The sequence below is a fragment of the Propithecus coquereli genome, unplaced genomic scaffold (assembly GCF_000956105.1).
Source record: "Propithecus coquereli isolate 6110/MARCELLA unplaced genomic scaffold, Pcoq_1.0 Scaffold210, whole genome shotgun sequence".
Classification (NCBI taxonomy): Eukaryota; Metazoa; Chordata; class Mammalia; order Primates; family Indriidae; genus Propithecus; species Propithecus coquereli.
The window spans coordinates 3,780,312-3,797,593 of NW_012146079.1; the positions used below are offsets into that span (position 1 = coordinate 3,780,312).

The window sequence follows — 17,282 nt, forward strand, 5'->3', positions numbered from 1 at the left end:
CCGCCCCGGCTCCCGTGCCACATAATGGAGGCGCTGCCACCACCGTCACACACATACCGAGCCCGAGGCCTCCCGGCTAATCCGGGATTCCCCGCACCCCCTCCCCCACCGCCGGCCTCCGCCCGCCCGGGGGCTCCCTCCCCCCCGCGGGGCTCCGGCAGGCCTGGGGCACGGTCCCCACCCGCGCGGGCCTCCCGCCGCGCGCAACGTACAACGCAGCACTCACCCGCCGCCGGAGCCCCGGGGCGACCGCCGCCTCCGCCGCCTTCCGCCTTCTTCTTACCTCCCGCCTGCTGCTGGCCCTGCCTCGCCCCGGGCGGCGCCACCGTCACCGCGAAAAGCGAGGTGGGGCCGCTGCTCTTCCCCGCGGCCTCCTTGGCGGCCCCGCGCTGCTGTTGGGTCTGTTGCTGCGGCGTCGCCGGCGGTTGAGGCTGCTGCTCCCCGTGCCCGTTCTCGTCGCCCGCGCCTTCCTCCTCGTCTCCGAGCTCATCCTCCCCTTCCTGGAAACCCTGATCGTCGCCGTTCTCGTCTTCCGAGGCGGCCTCCTCCTCCATCGGGCCCGAGTCGGCCGCCCCCGCGGCCCCGTTCTCTTCTCCTATCTCCATCTGGTCGCCATCCAGGGCGGTGATCCCTTCCTCCTCCTCTTCCTCCTCCTCCTCTTCTTCGTCGCCGCCGGTCGCGGCCTCCTGCTCGAGGCCTGCTCCCGAGCGCCCAGCGGAATCTCCGCCCAGGTCTAGGCTGCCGTTCCCGGGCTCCATGGCAGGGCGGCCCCCGGCCTCCTCGTCGTCCAGCGCGGCCTGGAGTCGCTCCATGAGCTCGGCCTTGAGCCCCTTGTCAGAAAGGCGCCGCTTCTTAAGCTCCTCTTTCAGCTCCGACACCTTCAGCTTTTTTACATTAACAGGCGAGGAACTCATGGTGAGGGCCCCAATTCACCGCTAGGCGCTGGCTCAAACTGGGCTCCGCTCGCTCGGCCACTGGTGGCGGCTGCTGCGGCTGCTCCTCGGCCCGGGCGGCGGCTGCGGCTGCGGCTGGAGGTGGGTTCGTGCTGCAGAGCGGATCCGCCTGGTGTCGAACGGCGCCAATTCCTTTCACCGAGTTCGCGAGGGAGACGCGGAGACTCGCCTGGCGCGAGCGAGCACGCAACGTCCTCTCGCAGGGGCGGCGCCGCGCACGTAATATAGCCGCCCCGCCCCCTGCGCTCACGGGAGCGCCGCGCAGGAGGGAAGCGGGAGCGCGCCGCGCTCGGCCCCGCCCATTACCGTACTTACCTCCCCGCCCCCACGCCGAGCCCCGGGCCGAGAGCGCGGCGCAGGCCGCGCAGTGGGCTTCCAATTGGGACTGAGCAAATGGGGGAAAAGGAAACCGCCTTTCAGTTAAACCGGACCCCTGCAAAGTCTATCGGCCTTTCTGGTTCTTTGGTGGCAATACTCGTTTTGCTCTTTGCCTTTCCAGCCTGGAGGCTGCTTTACCCAAATGCATTCCTTCAGTCTTCAACTTGGCATCTCGACTCGAATCTTCCACCTTTTCTTCCATCTTAGATTACCTTCTTACATGTTTCTCCAGCTATTCGTTTAAAACTGCTTAAAATTTTGTTTCATGTTGACTGTTATAACACAAATTGGCGAATGTTATATGGAGGGGTTTTTGTCCTGCGTAATACTGCATTTAGGTTCATTTTTGTAAGTACTGCCTTGCGAATTGAATTTTAAGTTCGAGAAGGGCGAGTGCAGAGCCTTTTGTCTCTTCCACAACCCCTTGTGCAGGGCCTGGGAATTAGAGGCTTGCTTTGCTACTCTGTACTGCAAAACGTAATTTACCAGCCTTTTCATAGCAGCTATTCTGATGGTATTAATAGCCCTGGAATAAGCCTCGGAATTGCATTTCTAAGTTTTCTATGCCTACCAAAAAGACGACCCTTCCGTAAGACTTGTTCTGTCCAGTTTAGGACCTAGTCGTCTGGTTATGAAGTCCCAAAAGCTAACGGTGAGGCTGAGACCCAGCCAGGTCATACGCTTGGATCTTCTTATTATTCCAGTAGAAATACTCCTGACCAAATCATGCTGAAACTGTTATAGCTCATGGAGAATAAAGGGCTGTAATTTTCTTAAAAAAGCAAAAATTAAACCATCATTCTCAGGGAAAAAAAATCTGTCATTTCGTTGTATTTTTGAAGTTTGATTTTTCTCTTTAATAAATTAAAGGTATGGTATATTCTTGAAATTTTAGATAAGGATGCCAGAATTTAGATTTGTGATACCAGTTAACATCTTAAATCCCAGAGAATCTGCACAGTGTCCAGCCGGTGTTCTACTATCTAAGGAAATTGATTATACCCACTGCTTGGTGCTCTAGCTGGCACAATAATACTGCCTCAATATTAATTTGTAATTTACAAGTGTAGAATTGTGAAATTTCTCCCATAGACTAAGTGATTAATAAATTTTATTTTTAGTTTCTTTTCAATAGCTTTCAAGAAGCATTGTATCATATGATGCAAAGATGTATAAAGATGAAATATTAACATTTGCAAAATGATTTGAGTTGAAATTAATAACAGTACTACCGGTAATCCTCAATTCAAGTTAGTGAAATCCTCGGTTCAAATTAAGTGGTGAGGATAGCCCCCAAATTAAAACTTCCAAAAGGTGCCAAAACCTCATTTTAACCTTTGGTTATAATGTCTTTGACGCTTATGACCAAGCCACAAACTGGAATTTGAACCCTTCTTTGTTCGTGTTCAAAAATGGGAAAGAGCTACAGGGGACTTACACGTTGACACACTGGATAATGAGTCATTTAATGAAGCAGAGTTAAATGCAATAATTATGATGGGTTTTTTATGTGTCCTTAGATATTATTTACACTTTTAAATATTAGTGATAGGAAAACAATTTTCATTTAACTGGAAAAAACTAAACTACGAAAACTAAGTTTATGTATAGAAGTATAATAGATCTATAACAGTCGTTCTTGGCACATTGAACCAGTTGTAATAATAAACATGAGATACAACTTTTGATGCACATGAGATGGATCCATGGCTTTATCTTCCAAGAGCTTTACAGACTTTTAGAGCCGAATGAGACCTAGAGATCACCTTCAGCCTGCTCATTTTACAGCCCAAGAGCTGAGACCCTCACTCCCACAACAATGCTCCTGCCATTACATTGTGCTGCCTTAGATGACATCTGAAAGAAAAACAGTTCTAAATGCTCAAAGAACCATCATCTTGCTATTTGTCCTCTTTACAAACAGGGGAAATCTGCCATTCTATATATTATGTTACCACTTGAAAGGACAAATGGTGACTTAATTTTACTAATTATTTTTGCTTCTTATATTTTTAATGCTATTATGATAATCCTGCTCTACAGAGATCAGTAAAAGTCCAGGTCACTTCCTCTAAATCTTTGAGGTCCAAGGAACTTTAAATTCCCCCTTTTTGAAATCCTGGAGACTACCAAGAATACAGAGTGGGAGAGGAGACAAATAATTCTCAATAGCAGAAAATGATTAGCGACTTGCCTATGGATAATAGATCTGTGACAGGTCATTACAAAGTCATGGCGCTCAACATATGTAACTTACATTTTAAGGTCAAAGCAAAGGAACATACCTAAACGCTATACTTTGCCACACAATTTACTCCGCAAATATTTTTTGAGTACCTTCTCTAGGACTGGCACTAGTTTACTAGGGATATAGCAGTGACTGTAATTATGCCTAACTCTCCTAAGGAGTTTTAACAAATAAAATAGAGATGATGACAAATACTATAGAAAAAAATAAACAGGAGATCTCACTCACGGTATCTTATTTAAAAAAAAAATAAACAGGGAGAAGCAGGGTGTGCTGGGGGAGAGGCTGGGTGAGTTTTTCAGTTATAAATGGGATGGTCAGGGAAGCCTAAGAAATAAGGTGACATTTTACAGTTATACAAGATGAGTAAGTTCCAGAGATCTGCTATTCAACACAGAGTGTACAGTTAACAGTATGATATTGTGTGCTTAAAATTTTGTTAAGAGTATAGATGTTATGTTAAATGTTCTTACCCCCCAAAAAGGGAAAAAAACCAAAGGGGCACAAGGAAACTGTTAGAGGTAATGGTTATGTTCATTACCATGATTGTGGTGATGGTAATATGAGTGTATACGTCTGTCCAAAGCCACCAAGTTGTATACATTAATTATGTATACATAACTCAATAAAACTGAAGGGGAAAAAGACAAAAGAAATCAGGTAACATTAGAGCAAATAACCTAGAAGAGGCAGAGGAAACAGCAGAGGCAAGAGCCTAGGGGAAATGATAGGAAGTGAGATGGGCGAGCTGAGAGAGGGGAAATTCAAATTGGTGGCAACCTTGTGCGTGATTTTGTCAGGACTTTGGCTTCTGCCTCCTGCTGTGGACTGAATGTTTGTGTCCCCACAAAACTTGTGTTTTGAAACCTATTCCCTCATGTGATGATATTAGGAGGTAAGTGAGGCCTTTGGCGGTGAGTAGGTCATGAGGACAGAGCTCTCGTTGGTAGGATTAGTGCCTTTCTAAGGAGCTGAAGAGACTACAGTTTGCTTCTTCTACCATGTGAGGCCACAACAGGAAGGCACCCTCTATGAGGAAGTGAGCCCTTGCCAGTCACCAAAACAGCTGGTGCCTTGATCTTAGATTTCCCAGCCTCCAGAATTGTGAGAAATAAATTTCTGTCATTTATAAGCTAGCCAGCTTTTGGTATTTTTTTATAGCAGCCCAAACAGACTAAAATACCTCCAGCAAGGTTAGCAAAGGAATGACGTGAATTGCCAAGAATGCTAAATTAAATAGACTTCAGAGGATATTCCATTTAACTCTGTATTTTTTTATAGTACAATCAAGCCCAAATTAAATTGATCAAAGAAGCATGAAATATGCTGAAATACATTTTCCAATGCATTTTACAAAAGATTGAAAAATTACAAGCACCTCCAAATTATTAAGCATTAAAAAGTAGATATTTTTCCATAGACAAACAAGAATGCCCAATTAGGAGGGAAGCTGTACCAAGTTCTGGTTAAAAGTGCAAGCTTTAGGCTGGGCACGATGGCTCACAACTATAATCCTAGCACTCTGGTGGTGGGAGGATCACTTGAGGCCAGGAGTTAGAGACCAGCCTGAGCAAAAGAGAGACCCTATCTCTGCAAAAAATAGAAAAGTTAGCTGAGCATAGTGCCACTCGCCTGTAGTCCCAGGTACTTGGGAGGCTGAGGCAGGAAAATCACTTAAGCCCAGGAGTTTGAGGTTATAATGAGCTATGATGATGCCACTGCACTCTAGCCTGGGCGACAGAGAGAGACCTGGTCTCAAAAAAAAAAAAAGCACAAGCTTTAAAATCAGACACTCACAGCTATACCACATAGTAGCTGTGTAATCTTGCACAAGGTATTGATTTCTTTATGCCTGAATTTCCTCATATATAAAAATATTTGCTGCCTGAGGTTGTTGGGAAAATTCAGCAAGGTAATAAATATAAACCCTAAGTGTGGAGCTTGACACACTGTAAAGTCTAATGAATAGTTGTCTTCATTAGATACACTGAGCAATTTAAGGAAGTTAAGAAAATCTATAATTGTTAATGTTAAAATCTTATTGAGGAAATTATGACTATACACATTTTGTAAATTGTCAATAAATTGTTCATGGAAAGATGTCAATCTGGGAAAAAGTGAAACAAAGTCTAAACAAAGGTGTGCAGACTTCCCTTTTAAGCCCAGAGCTGTCAGGGTAACAGGCTGCGTGACCTTGGGCAAATTGCATGACCTTTCTGTATATTAGTTTCATCATCTATAAATGAAGCAGAGCAGACTAGGTTTGTAGGGAACCCCCAGGGAGAACCTTTTATGAGTTTTAAATGGGTGAGCATTGTTAAACTTTGAAATAATTGTTTATTCATATTCAGCTTTCACTTGTTAATACTTAAAAAAGATTTAAGTCTCAAAGCATTTTGCAAGTAATTAGTAGACATGAAATTTGAACTACTGTGCTATACGTTTTTAATTTTAAATAGTACAAAATACTTCTTTTTTTTATTTTAGTTTTAGAGACAAGGTCTTACTATGTTGTCCAGGCTGGACTCGAACTCCTGGGCTCAAGTGATCCTCCCCTATCAGCCTCCCAATAGCCAGAACTACAGGCATGCACCACTGCACCTGGTTCAATAGGGTAAGAGTTTTAAAGTGAATGGCATCTATTTGAGTCCTCTTGTCTTTGATGTTATGAATCGTTGTCTTCATGTAAATTATGTAACTTCTGTAGAGTAAGATGTGCCAATTAGAAAGTTGCTGGAAAACTAGAATCATGTGGTTAATAGTAAGATATCAGGCCTTTTCTGATAACTAAAATATTTCCCAGGTGAAGACTGATAACATTCACCAAAATTCACCTTACACAGAGGAAATAACCATACTATCTTTGGAGTATCAAATTCACAGTCATCCAGAATGTTCGCCATTAACTATATATGACCTACTTGTGCCAAATGCTTCCATGGAAGAACTAAACACTCAGATACCACTGCCTTCATACTTGCTGTGTTGTTTTCAAATTATCTGTTTATGTTGCCATCTCCCCTATTAGATTAGAAACTCCTTGAAGATAGGACCATGGCTTACTCTTCCCTGACCCCCAGCACTTGACAACCACTCAGTTTAAGTTTCCTAAGCCCAAATAAACCACGTCTTCTTTTCCTGACTTCCATCCTACCTGACCTCCCAACTGCAGGCCAGTACTGGCAAATATGCTGTGGTGCCTACCCCAATGTGAACAAGCAGAAAGTCAATAAAACATCAGTCATTGATGAGAAAGTGCTACCTATTCACAAGAAACTTAGGTTCAGAATACTATGAGGAAGCATTTAAATTCCTGCGTGAACCAGCACTTTTGCGACTTGATAAACTGGGCTTTATAGTAGAGTAAAAAGCTTCACAAGTGCATGGGGTTTTTTCCCTCAAAACAATTTTATTGTGTTAAGAATGGGGCATTTATCAACTACTAATAGGATTTTAGAAGAAATCTTCAGTGAGAAGAAGTAACAAATTGAGTGATAAAGAGTACATAAAGTCTACACCATCATATGTATGAGTGCCTAGCTGGTACGACAGCACCTGATGGAAAAGGATGAAGCAGCCAGGCGCGGTGGCTCATGCCTGTCATCCCAGCACTTTGGGAGGCTGAGGTGGGAGGATCGCTTGAGGCCAGGAGTTGGAGCCCAGCCTGGGCAACATAGCCAGAAATTTTAAAAAGGAGCCAGTGTGGTGACACACACCTATAGTACCACCTACTCGGGAGGGTGAGGTGAGAAGATCCCTTGAGCCCAGGAGTTCAAGGCTGCATTGAGCTATAATAGGGCCTCTGCACTCCAGCCTAGGTGACAGAGTGAGACATCATCTCTAAAAAAGAAAAGGAAAATGAAGAAAATATTTAGACCCTCCTGAGTTACACAGCCAAGACGCCAAGAATGATATGAAAGACTGAACTGAGTTGACTTTGTATCTTCTTTCTACACCACAATCATCTCTCTTGAAGCTGGTCTGAGCCCCTTGGGGACAAGGAGCAAGATGGACTTGACTTCTGCAGTACCTGTGCAGTGCGTTCCACCACCGTTCACTGAGAGCCCAGCCCTGCACCGGGGATCAAGATGGACGCTCAGTAATGAAAAATATCCTCTAAAAATGCATGAACTGCACCATAACCCCGACGTCCACCAAATAATTCTTAAGTTTTAAGAAAGAGGTCTCAAAATTGAGTAAAGTCTCTGATAATGTATTTTATTCACCAATTTTTAACATAATACTTGCAAAATAAATAAATTATATTTGCAAGGCTCTGGTTTCCACAGGCTACCATTATTGTGGGCACCATGAGTCAACACCTTAAAGGTTTTTATCAGGGGTCCCAAAGTAAACTCTTAGAGCTACTAAACAAATGTTTCATGGCCCATGAATTTAAGTATATGTTCGAGTACTCTGCCCACCTACATTGACAGTGTATTGTGCAATTGCTCCCTTCTAGTTGAACAGGGTTGTGTCAAAAACTGATTTCATACTCATGCTGAGAGTAACCATGCCCAAGGCTGTGTAATCTATTTCCCTATTTTAATGTTTCTTACTTCACTTCCTAATCCATTTCCTCATGAGATGGTAGCAACATAAACATAGGGACTTCATAATTCCTAGCAATATTACAGAATACCAGATGCTCAATAAATATTTTTGACTTTCTTTAGAAGGTGACATTAGACTGCTAAGAAAGTCTTCCAACTCCAGATGCATGCACCATTAAAAAGTGTCATCTAGGATCTATCATCTAAGTATCATTTGGAAAAGCACATAGAGATGACAAACGTAAGAGATTATCGACCTCTGCTGACTAATACAGTAGCCACTAGCCACATGTAGCTATTTAAATTACAATGAAATAAAATTCAAAATTCAATTCCTCAGTCAGAGTAGCCATATTTCAAGTACCTCTGTAGCCACGGGTCTCATATTGGATAATGAAGAATAGAATATGTCCATCATCACAGAAATTTCTTTGGGACAGCTCTGCTTTGATTGTTTCAAAGGTATAACTTACACCAAAGAAGAAACTATATAGTTTATATGTGACTCAATAGCTAGACTAAATGGAATTTGGCCCCAGGAATGGGAATAAGTGTGTGATATATATTAATATATGGAACATAGTTAACTCCTAATTCACCTACTTATCTATATAACAAATATTATATAACAAGTATTTATTGAGCATCACTATGTACCAAATATTATTCTATGTGCAAGGAAAACAGAAATGAGTGACACAGTCCTGGGCCTCCAGGAGCTTGCAATTTGGAGAGAAAGACAAGCTATAAATAGGATGCTGTGGAACACTAGCACAGCTTCACGGGACCCAGTTATCTTGACCAACTGCCAAGCCATCGTCTGGAGGGTTCCTATGGTGTAGGTTTGTACACATGCTTGCCCACACACAAACATTCACACATGCAAAACCAAAACAGAACCAACCCCCCCCACACACACACACTCAAGAAGCCAGTCGTATGACATTTGCAAGTAAACAGTCATTAGCCAAGATTATCGTATGTCATATTCATTATTCTATATACAGAGCTGCCTCTCATTTGCAGACTTCTGCCAGCTGATAACTAAGCACGTCCTTCATCAAAAGCTGTCAGGGATTTAGGGGAAAATACATCAAACCGAAAGTGCTTCCTGTGAGATCCTAATTGCCAAGACACTGTGAATACTCTGTGTCTATATAACTTTTCCTTGTTTTCACTCTGCTGCATCCAAACACACTTCATATAGGCTATCTTTTAAATCTGGTATGTTGTGTCCTGATCCATTTATTTGTGATATTAGCTGCCAGTGACTGAGTGCTTGCTGTGTACCAACCATTGTGCTAGGCATTTTATACCTCTAATCCTCATAGCAACCGCGTAAAAGTAGGAATTATTAGTCTCAGTGTATGGATATGGAAACTGAGAATCAGAGGGATTTAGAAATTTGGCCAGGGTTAATAAGTGGTAATGCTGAGATCAGGGCCGCCTGACTTCCATGCCCAAGCTTTTCCTCCTGCATGAAAAAGTTCAAATCATTAGAGTTTCAACGTTAAAAATTGCATGTTCTGATCCAGCAAGATTTTATTGTACGTGGTACAGGAGAAAGAGACAGGCAAACCAACAATTATATTACAAGAGTTATATGTGATATGATAGAGGTATGTATTCAGCATGGGAAATGCAAAAAAAAAAGGGGGGGTTTTGGGGCCAAAGGCACTTGAGCTGAGTCTTCAAAGAGTGAGCAGGGCTGAGAGAGAGGGAAGAGCATTCCAGGCAGTAGGAATAGCCTCTGCAAATGCATAGAGGTGAGAATCACTCCTGCGGCTGGAATTCAGTATGAATGGGTAAGGTTGCGGGGGCAGGAGCAGGGCTAGGAAATGATTATAGCGGACAAAGAGGCAGATTGCAAAGGACCCAGCCAAGACACAAAGTTGGAGCTTCATCTACTGATAAAGAAGTGGGGAGTGTGGGCATTAAGGAATTTTAAGCTGAGAAGTGGCATGATTAGGTCTGAATTTTAGAAAGATCATGGAGGCGTTGGAGTGTTGAAAACTCCCAAGCCTACAGGTTGTACACAGGAAAAAAATGAAGAGGAACAGGTGTGATAAAAATGACAGTCATGATGATACATGACAACTGACACTTGGCTTCAGGTCAGGACACCCTAGGGAGTGATGGAGATTGAGGAGAACTGGAGCGAGGACCCCTATTTAAAAGGGGCAACCACCTAGGGCTAGTGGAATGGGGCCCAGGATTGTCAGTTTTTCTCATTTTTTTAAGTAAACTGAAAAATATTTATTTTTATAGACATCTACTGAATCTTAGAGATGACCAACACCATGCACTCCAAAAAACCCTATCTTTGGTCATGTACTTTTAACCCTAGATTAAAGGTTCTCGAAGGGGGCACGGGCAGGAAGACCAGCAAGGAGGTTATTTAAACAGGTGAGAAGTGATGAAGGCCACTCTGACCCAGGTCAGATTGATCAGTTTAATCTTCAGAAGGGTAAAAGGGCTGTGAGGAAAGATCACTTAAGACTCCTAGGGTTTTCTTAAACCCTGTTTGTTTGGACTCTGACATGACCACCCAGACTTGGAAAATAGAGCCATTTGGGTTAATTCTCTAAACAGTGTGGCCATTAGAATGGAGACAGAATATTTTGTGGGAGTAGACACAGTCTTTACTAAGAGGAAAAAGGCTATGCGATGCCCAGCTTTTTGGGCTTTTTTTTTTTTTTTTTTTTTGAGACAGAGTCTGGCTCTGTTGCCCGGGCTAGAGTGCTGTGGCATCAGCCCAGCTCACAGCAACCTCAAACTCCTGGGCTCAAGCGATCCTCCTGCCTCAGCCTCCCGAGTAGCTGGGACTACAGGCGTGCGCCACCATGCCTGGCTAATTTTTTCTGTATATATTTTTAGTTGTCCAGCTAATTTCTTTCTATTTTTAGTAGAAACGGGGTCTCGCTCTTGCTCAGGCTGGTCTCAAACTCCTGACCTTGAGCGATCCTCCCGCCTCGACCTCCCAGAGTGCTAGGATTACAGGTGTGAGCCACCGCGCCCGGCCCTTTTTGGGCTTTTTGGACAAGTGTATGTGAAGGTATTCAACCTGGAATCAGTTCCTTACATTCTTATCACCCAAAAAGTTGGCCAATTCAGATTAAGAGGCACACGAATTAAGTTAAGGAACCAAAGCAAACCTTAGCAACATGTAAGGCCTGGGAAATTGTTTCCATTCTTCCCTCCATCCTTATGTGGTTGAAATAGGATTAAACTGCACACCAAAGGAGAGCTCTGAAGTGGAATGGAGTTACAAAGGGAAATGTAGAGAGAAGGATGGCAGAGTCTCACTAGGTGGGTCTCAGCTGTGGCAAGGTGGACCAGCTCCAGGACCACATTGAGAGAGGGAGGGAGAGAGAGAGAGAGAGAGAGAGAGAGAGAACATATGTGTGAGAATTTTACAACTTCTTTGCTTTTCGCAAGTAAAGATGCCATATTCTCTACCAACCATCTCCCTAATTACTTTTCATATATTAAACATATAAATATTATCTCATTGGCGCAATGATTCTGAGATACGAGGTAGGCCTTGCTTACCTTATTCTGTTTCAAGATTCAGTTTAGGTATCACCTCCTCCAGGAAGATTTTCCTGTTTCCCCTAAGAAGATCTTCCCTCCCTGCACCAGCCTGGATTGGGTATGCTTCCTCTGAGCTTCCAAACACTCCGATGCTGTTCTTGCCCCACAGTTTCATAATTATCTGTTTCTGTGTCTGTCTCTCCCACTGGCCGACCTTCTCAAGGGGGGCCCTGCCCGGGTGTCTATCTTGCATCCCCAGCCTGGCCTGGCAGAGAAGCATTCAAGACACGGATTGTGTGGAGTGCTCGAGCCTGCGGGGATCTGACATAGCTCAGCAAAGGGCTCTACCCCTCACCAGCCAGGTAACCTTAGGCAAAGTTGCTTCCCCTTCTCAACCTGTCTTTTAACCTGTGAAATGATAATTACCACCATCCTATATACCAGAGGGGTAAGAATCATATATGTGAACATTCTAAACCATAAAATGCTGTATAGTGGATGGTATTCGTCTAATTATTACCTGCTTATCAAACATAGACTTTTGGGGAAAAGAGAGTTTTTATCTACCCACACTTGATCTTAGCCAAAAAGCCAAGAAGCAATTAGGAAGTTTGTATCTACCTATCTCAACCTGAAATTGAGTGGTAACATAGTCCTTACTGAAATACTACAATTTAAGTTTGATAGAGTTAGGAATAAGATAGCAATATTTGCTATTTAATAAGCTACATCTCCTTTGATTCAGAGGCGAGCCCATCTTTCTCCTAGAATATTAAAGACATATGTAAACAAATGGTCTTGAGAAGGTTCTTGACTCTTGAAGGCTCATCTTGTATACAGGGTCAAAACCACTGCTCCTGCTAAAGGAAAACAATAACTGGGTCCCTTGTTCATGTTAATTCTGCAGAAGCATTATTATTATTGTGGATAATAAAAAAATTAAAATTGGCCAGGCACGGTGGCTCGTGCTTGTAATCCTAGCACTTTGGGAGGCCGAGGTGTGAAGATCACCTGAGGCCAGGAGTTCAAGGCCAGCCTGAGCAAAAGTGAAACCCCATCTCTACAAAAGATAGAAAAATTAGCCAGACATGGTGGCATGTGCCTATAATCCCAGCTACTCGGGAGGCTGAGGCAGGAGGATTGCTCAAGCCGAGGAGTTTGAGGTTGTTGTGAGCTATGATGATGCTACTACACTCTAGCCAGGATGACAGAGCAAGACCCTGTCTCAAAAAATAAAATAAAATACTGATAATGTTTGTGCTTTAAAATATGAAGATAAAGGCACTAACTTCCCATCAAGCGGGACAGGTTTCTTTCCAGCAATGGGGACGAATTTGCACAGCCATCTCCTCTTACCTGAGACTATTGAGTGACCCATGGTTTGACATGAAGGCCCTATCAGCTGCAAGCATCACAGGCTCAGGGTGTAGAATAGAGTTTCACTTTAGAGGTGCTTAACCGATCCATGCCGTTCCCTCAAGAAACTGAACCTCCAAACCTGGCCTTTATCACATATGTGCTCATGCAGCCCTGTGCAATCCTACAACAGATGAGCTTGAAGCAAATTCTCTCTCAAATTATGATTGATAATATCGCCTAGGCAAGCTAATTAAGTACTTTGAAAACAGAATCTTCATTTACGCTCGCCCAGAAGGAACTGAGGGAATTTACCTCCCTGCCCCAGGGAAGACATGAATCAACAAGTTGGGAGAGACCAGTTATGTTTTAGGCTTATACTCTGTATCAATCAGAGAAGAGGTATGATTTCTTCCCAACTTGGGAGAGGTTTGATAGGCTGTGAAATGAGACTGATTTCCAGTTTTTTCCCTTTCTCATATTTTCCAGAGTTTGGTTATACCATTTACTTAAAGAAATGTGAATTCCCAGAACAGGAACTTCAAACATAAATACAGAAAGATTTTACAATGTAAATACTCGTGATTTTTGTACCATGGGTGGTTCTCAGTTAGAGTACTTGCCATCAGCGTGATAACAACGAAGGCAGAGAAATGAATCACTTGTTAACAAGGCACCAGAGTGATTGATCTTTTTAAGGCTCTGCTTCAAGCTCTTCAGTGGCTTCCACTGCCCTGGAGACAGAGCAGGAACCCTCCCTCGGGCCCTCCGGGAGGTGGCTCCTGCCACCTCTCCATTCTTATCTCAGGATTATCCGTGCTTCATGGGGCCATCTGTTCCCAGAGCTGGCCTTGGTGTCATTCCAGGGTTACACTTCAGGTCTCAGTGTAACCCTGACTGCCCTGACCACGTTATGTCCTCCAGACTGAGTTTTAGTCCCAAAGAGCAGCTCGTACCTCCCTTTTCCTAGTGTTTATTGTCCTGGGAATTGGTAGGACTTGTGTACCTACCCCAAAGGAGCATCACCAATGCAAAGCGCTTGCCTCATAGAGCATTCTGCCGATTGTTACTGGTCCCCTAGATCGTACCCTCTTGTTCATTCTGTAACCAGACCTCCCATAATGAGAACTGGGCTCAATCATAGGTGCTCCATAAATCCTCGCTGAATGAAGGAATATATAAAAATGAGTTGAATGGGGGGGAAGGGGAGTTATCGTTTAATAAGTACGGATTTCAGTTTGAGAAGATGCGCACGTTCTGGGCATGGATGGTGGTGATGGTTGCACAACATTATGAAGGTACTTAGCACCACTGAACTGTATACTTAAAAATGGTTAAAATACTAATTTCAGATTATGTATATTTTACCACAATAAAAAAGTGCTGAATAAATGTGTAAATAATTTCGAACTAGGTCCTATCCAACTCTAATATTTCAATTCAATAAATATTCGTGGAGTACCTACTGTGGGTAAGACATAACGGCACACTCTTGGACTTCAATTTCATAGTATTAATAGCTAAAATACAGTCAAATTCAAACCCAATCATCCTTTGTGATAGACAGGTCTTATTTATCTTTATATCCTAGGTAGCTAGCACTTAATATGTGCTCAATGTTTGCTAAATCAAAAATAGGTTATTGGCAAAAATACAAGATTTGTTTAGGCCTTTCCCCGTTACGAAACGCTTCTACAACAATATCTCATGTTACCATCGAGATTTCTTTACTTTTACCCTTTCTTCTCTTTTCCCTTCACTTCATGTTAACAGCCACCCCTTCCCGACTTTCCATTGCCAGAATCAACACAAGTTCCTCAATTTCTTTATCTTCGTCTTATGGACTATTTTCAACTGCTCATTTCTAACTCTCAGTCCTTCATGCCTAAGAAAATGTTGCTATTTTATACTTTTCCACTTAACAAAGTCCAAGAGTCCCAGAAAACAGTTATACTTGACTCCGAGGTGGAAGACATAGTACTGGGGAGAAGGTCAGTTTAGCAGAAATTGAATTGGGCAACATGCCCCACAACCCTGAGAACCCTCCACCTGTTGCACAGCCTCTGGGCATCCTTGCCAGCAAGTAGTATGCACTCAATTTCATAAAGGAGTCACACACCATTTGTTCACTATCCATAGTTTACATGGTGGTCATGTTTTCTCGTTTCTTCTTTCATTTTCTGCTGAATAAACATCAGTCTTTTTATAAAGTAAGGAAGTAGATAAGAAGAATACTGTATAATAAAATATTAAGAGGCATCATAAAGAAAAGAGAATACCAAAAGTGTGAGGTTAATCAGAGTGATAAAGAATATTCCCTGTTTTCAAAGTTTAATGTCAAATGATGACCAGGAGGAAAGACCTCTTTAAACCCTGGTTTTCAGTGACAGACAAGGCTGTGGTTTGAAGTGTCCCCCAAAGTTCATGTGTTGCAAACTTAATTCCTAATGCACCAGTGTTGAGGGTTGATTAATGCCCTTACCACAGGAGTGGGTTCTTGATAAAAGGATGAGTTTGGCCCCCTTCCTTTCTGTATTTCTCTCTCTCTCTCTTCTTCCTCCTCTATCCCCCCCTCTGTCGTCCTCTTTTGCCTTTTCATCTTCCACTATGGAATGACATGGCAAGAAGGCCCCCACCATATGCGGGTCCCTCAACCTTGCACTTCCCAGCCTCCAGGACTCTAAGAAATAAATCTCTATTCTTTATAAATTACCCAGTCTGGGTATTCTGTTATAGCAACACAAAGCGGACTAAGATAGACACAATGGAAAGAAGCAGAGAGGTGACAATGGTTGGATAAGGAGCTGGAGATCTCATTTGTCTTCCTGCGCTTGATGCCTTTGACGTCTAGGCAGAGGTCTCATTCTAATACTCCTACCAGAGGCAACACACAGCACAGGGGTTAAGAGCACATACTCTGGAGCCAGGCTGCCTGAGGAAGAATCGTTTTCCTTCTACTTACTAGCTCTGCGAACTTAAGCAGGTTTCCTAACCTGTCTATGCCTCAGTTTCCTCCTCATCTATAAAATGAGAATAATAAGACATAGCTCATAGAGTTTTATGAGCATTAAATAAATTAATACTTTCAAAGCACTCAAAACAATGCCAGGCCCCTAAGTATTATATCAATGATTAATAAATAAATAAAATTAAAAATATAGTTAAATCACATCTTAGCACCCTATAGTTTTCAAATCAATTTTGGCGTATATCACCTAATCAAACCCTCACAATTCTGCGGTAGGTATTATTACCTTTATTTATGGATCAAGAAATGAAATTTCCTAAGTGTTTTGTGAAGTTAATGGCTTTCATTCAAAATTGATTAGAAAGAAAAATGAGCATTTTCTTTCTACACTTTCTCCAAGGTAAAAGGGTCAGTACCTTTTTTTCTTATTACCATAGCAAAGAACAGGGTGGTTAATCACTTAATAGTTATTTGATTACTATGATAATAAGTATAATACCTTCTGTGGAAATGAAACAGAGTTCGTATATGTGTATTGAAGATATGTGTCATATCGCATGTTACTCTTCTGAGAAGGTTTACCTATCTATTATTAAGTCCTTTATTGCTAAGAACTTTTAGGAAACAATATTAATTTCATGCATATTAGACTTGATAGTGAATGCTACACTTACACTGGACTTCCAGGCTGAAGTTCAGGCTGTCAGCCTGTAGAGGGAAGCTCACCGTAGACTCTGGATTGGGTCTTTCCCTTCTCCCCTAACATATACTTATACCTGGAGTTATGTAAGAAGTTTGTTTTCTGCTCTGCACGATTGTTATTTCCTATTTTAAATATTAATAGTATACCATGCATGGGCGAAGGTTCTCAGAGTAGCTGGATGAACCAGAGAGGCAGGATCGCCTTCTTCCTAGGGCCCTGGGTGCTCCTAGACACTACAGAACGATGTTAAATATACAGGTTTGGGAGCAAGGAGCTGGACTGTCTGGGATTGAATCCCGGCTATACCATTTTCTAGCTGTGTGACTTTCAGCAAGACAATTGATCTCTCTGTTTCCTCATTCACAACATGGACATAATGACAGTGTCTACCTTAGTGGGTTATTGGGAAGATTACATGTCAAGCACTTGGAACAGGCATAGCTCATGGCAAGCATTCAGTAAATGTCAGCTGTTAGGGTTGTGTCCTATGTTGCTCAACACTCTCATCATCCTCTCGTCTAAGTCAACAGCTTTCAAATGTTTTTGCCTGTGACCTCCAATAAGAAATACATTTTATATCACACACACA

The 17,282-nt window shown here is 42.7% G+C and overlaps 1 protein-coding gene across 2 annotated transcripts in view; it reads right to left on the reverse strand.

The window, feature by feature from the left end:
- The window catches only part of HNRNPU (heterogeneous nuclear ribonucleoprotein U (scaffold attachment factor A)), a 13,632-nt gene extending 12,416 nt beyond the window's left edge, over positions 1 to 1,216 (reverse strand). Inside the window, exon 1 of one of the 2 annotated variants that reach the window (XM_012644373.1) lies at positions 227 to 1,216. In XM_012644373.1, the coding sequence (XP_012499827.1) occupies positions 227 to 914 (688 nt within the window). In that variant the 5' untranslated portion in view covers positions 915 to 1,216. The remainder of the gene's footprint in view (positions 1 to 226) is intronic. The other variant, XM_012644374.1, reaches the window with a different exon arrangement.
- Between the last annotated feature and the right edge of the window lie 16,066 nt (positions 1,217 to 17,282).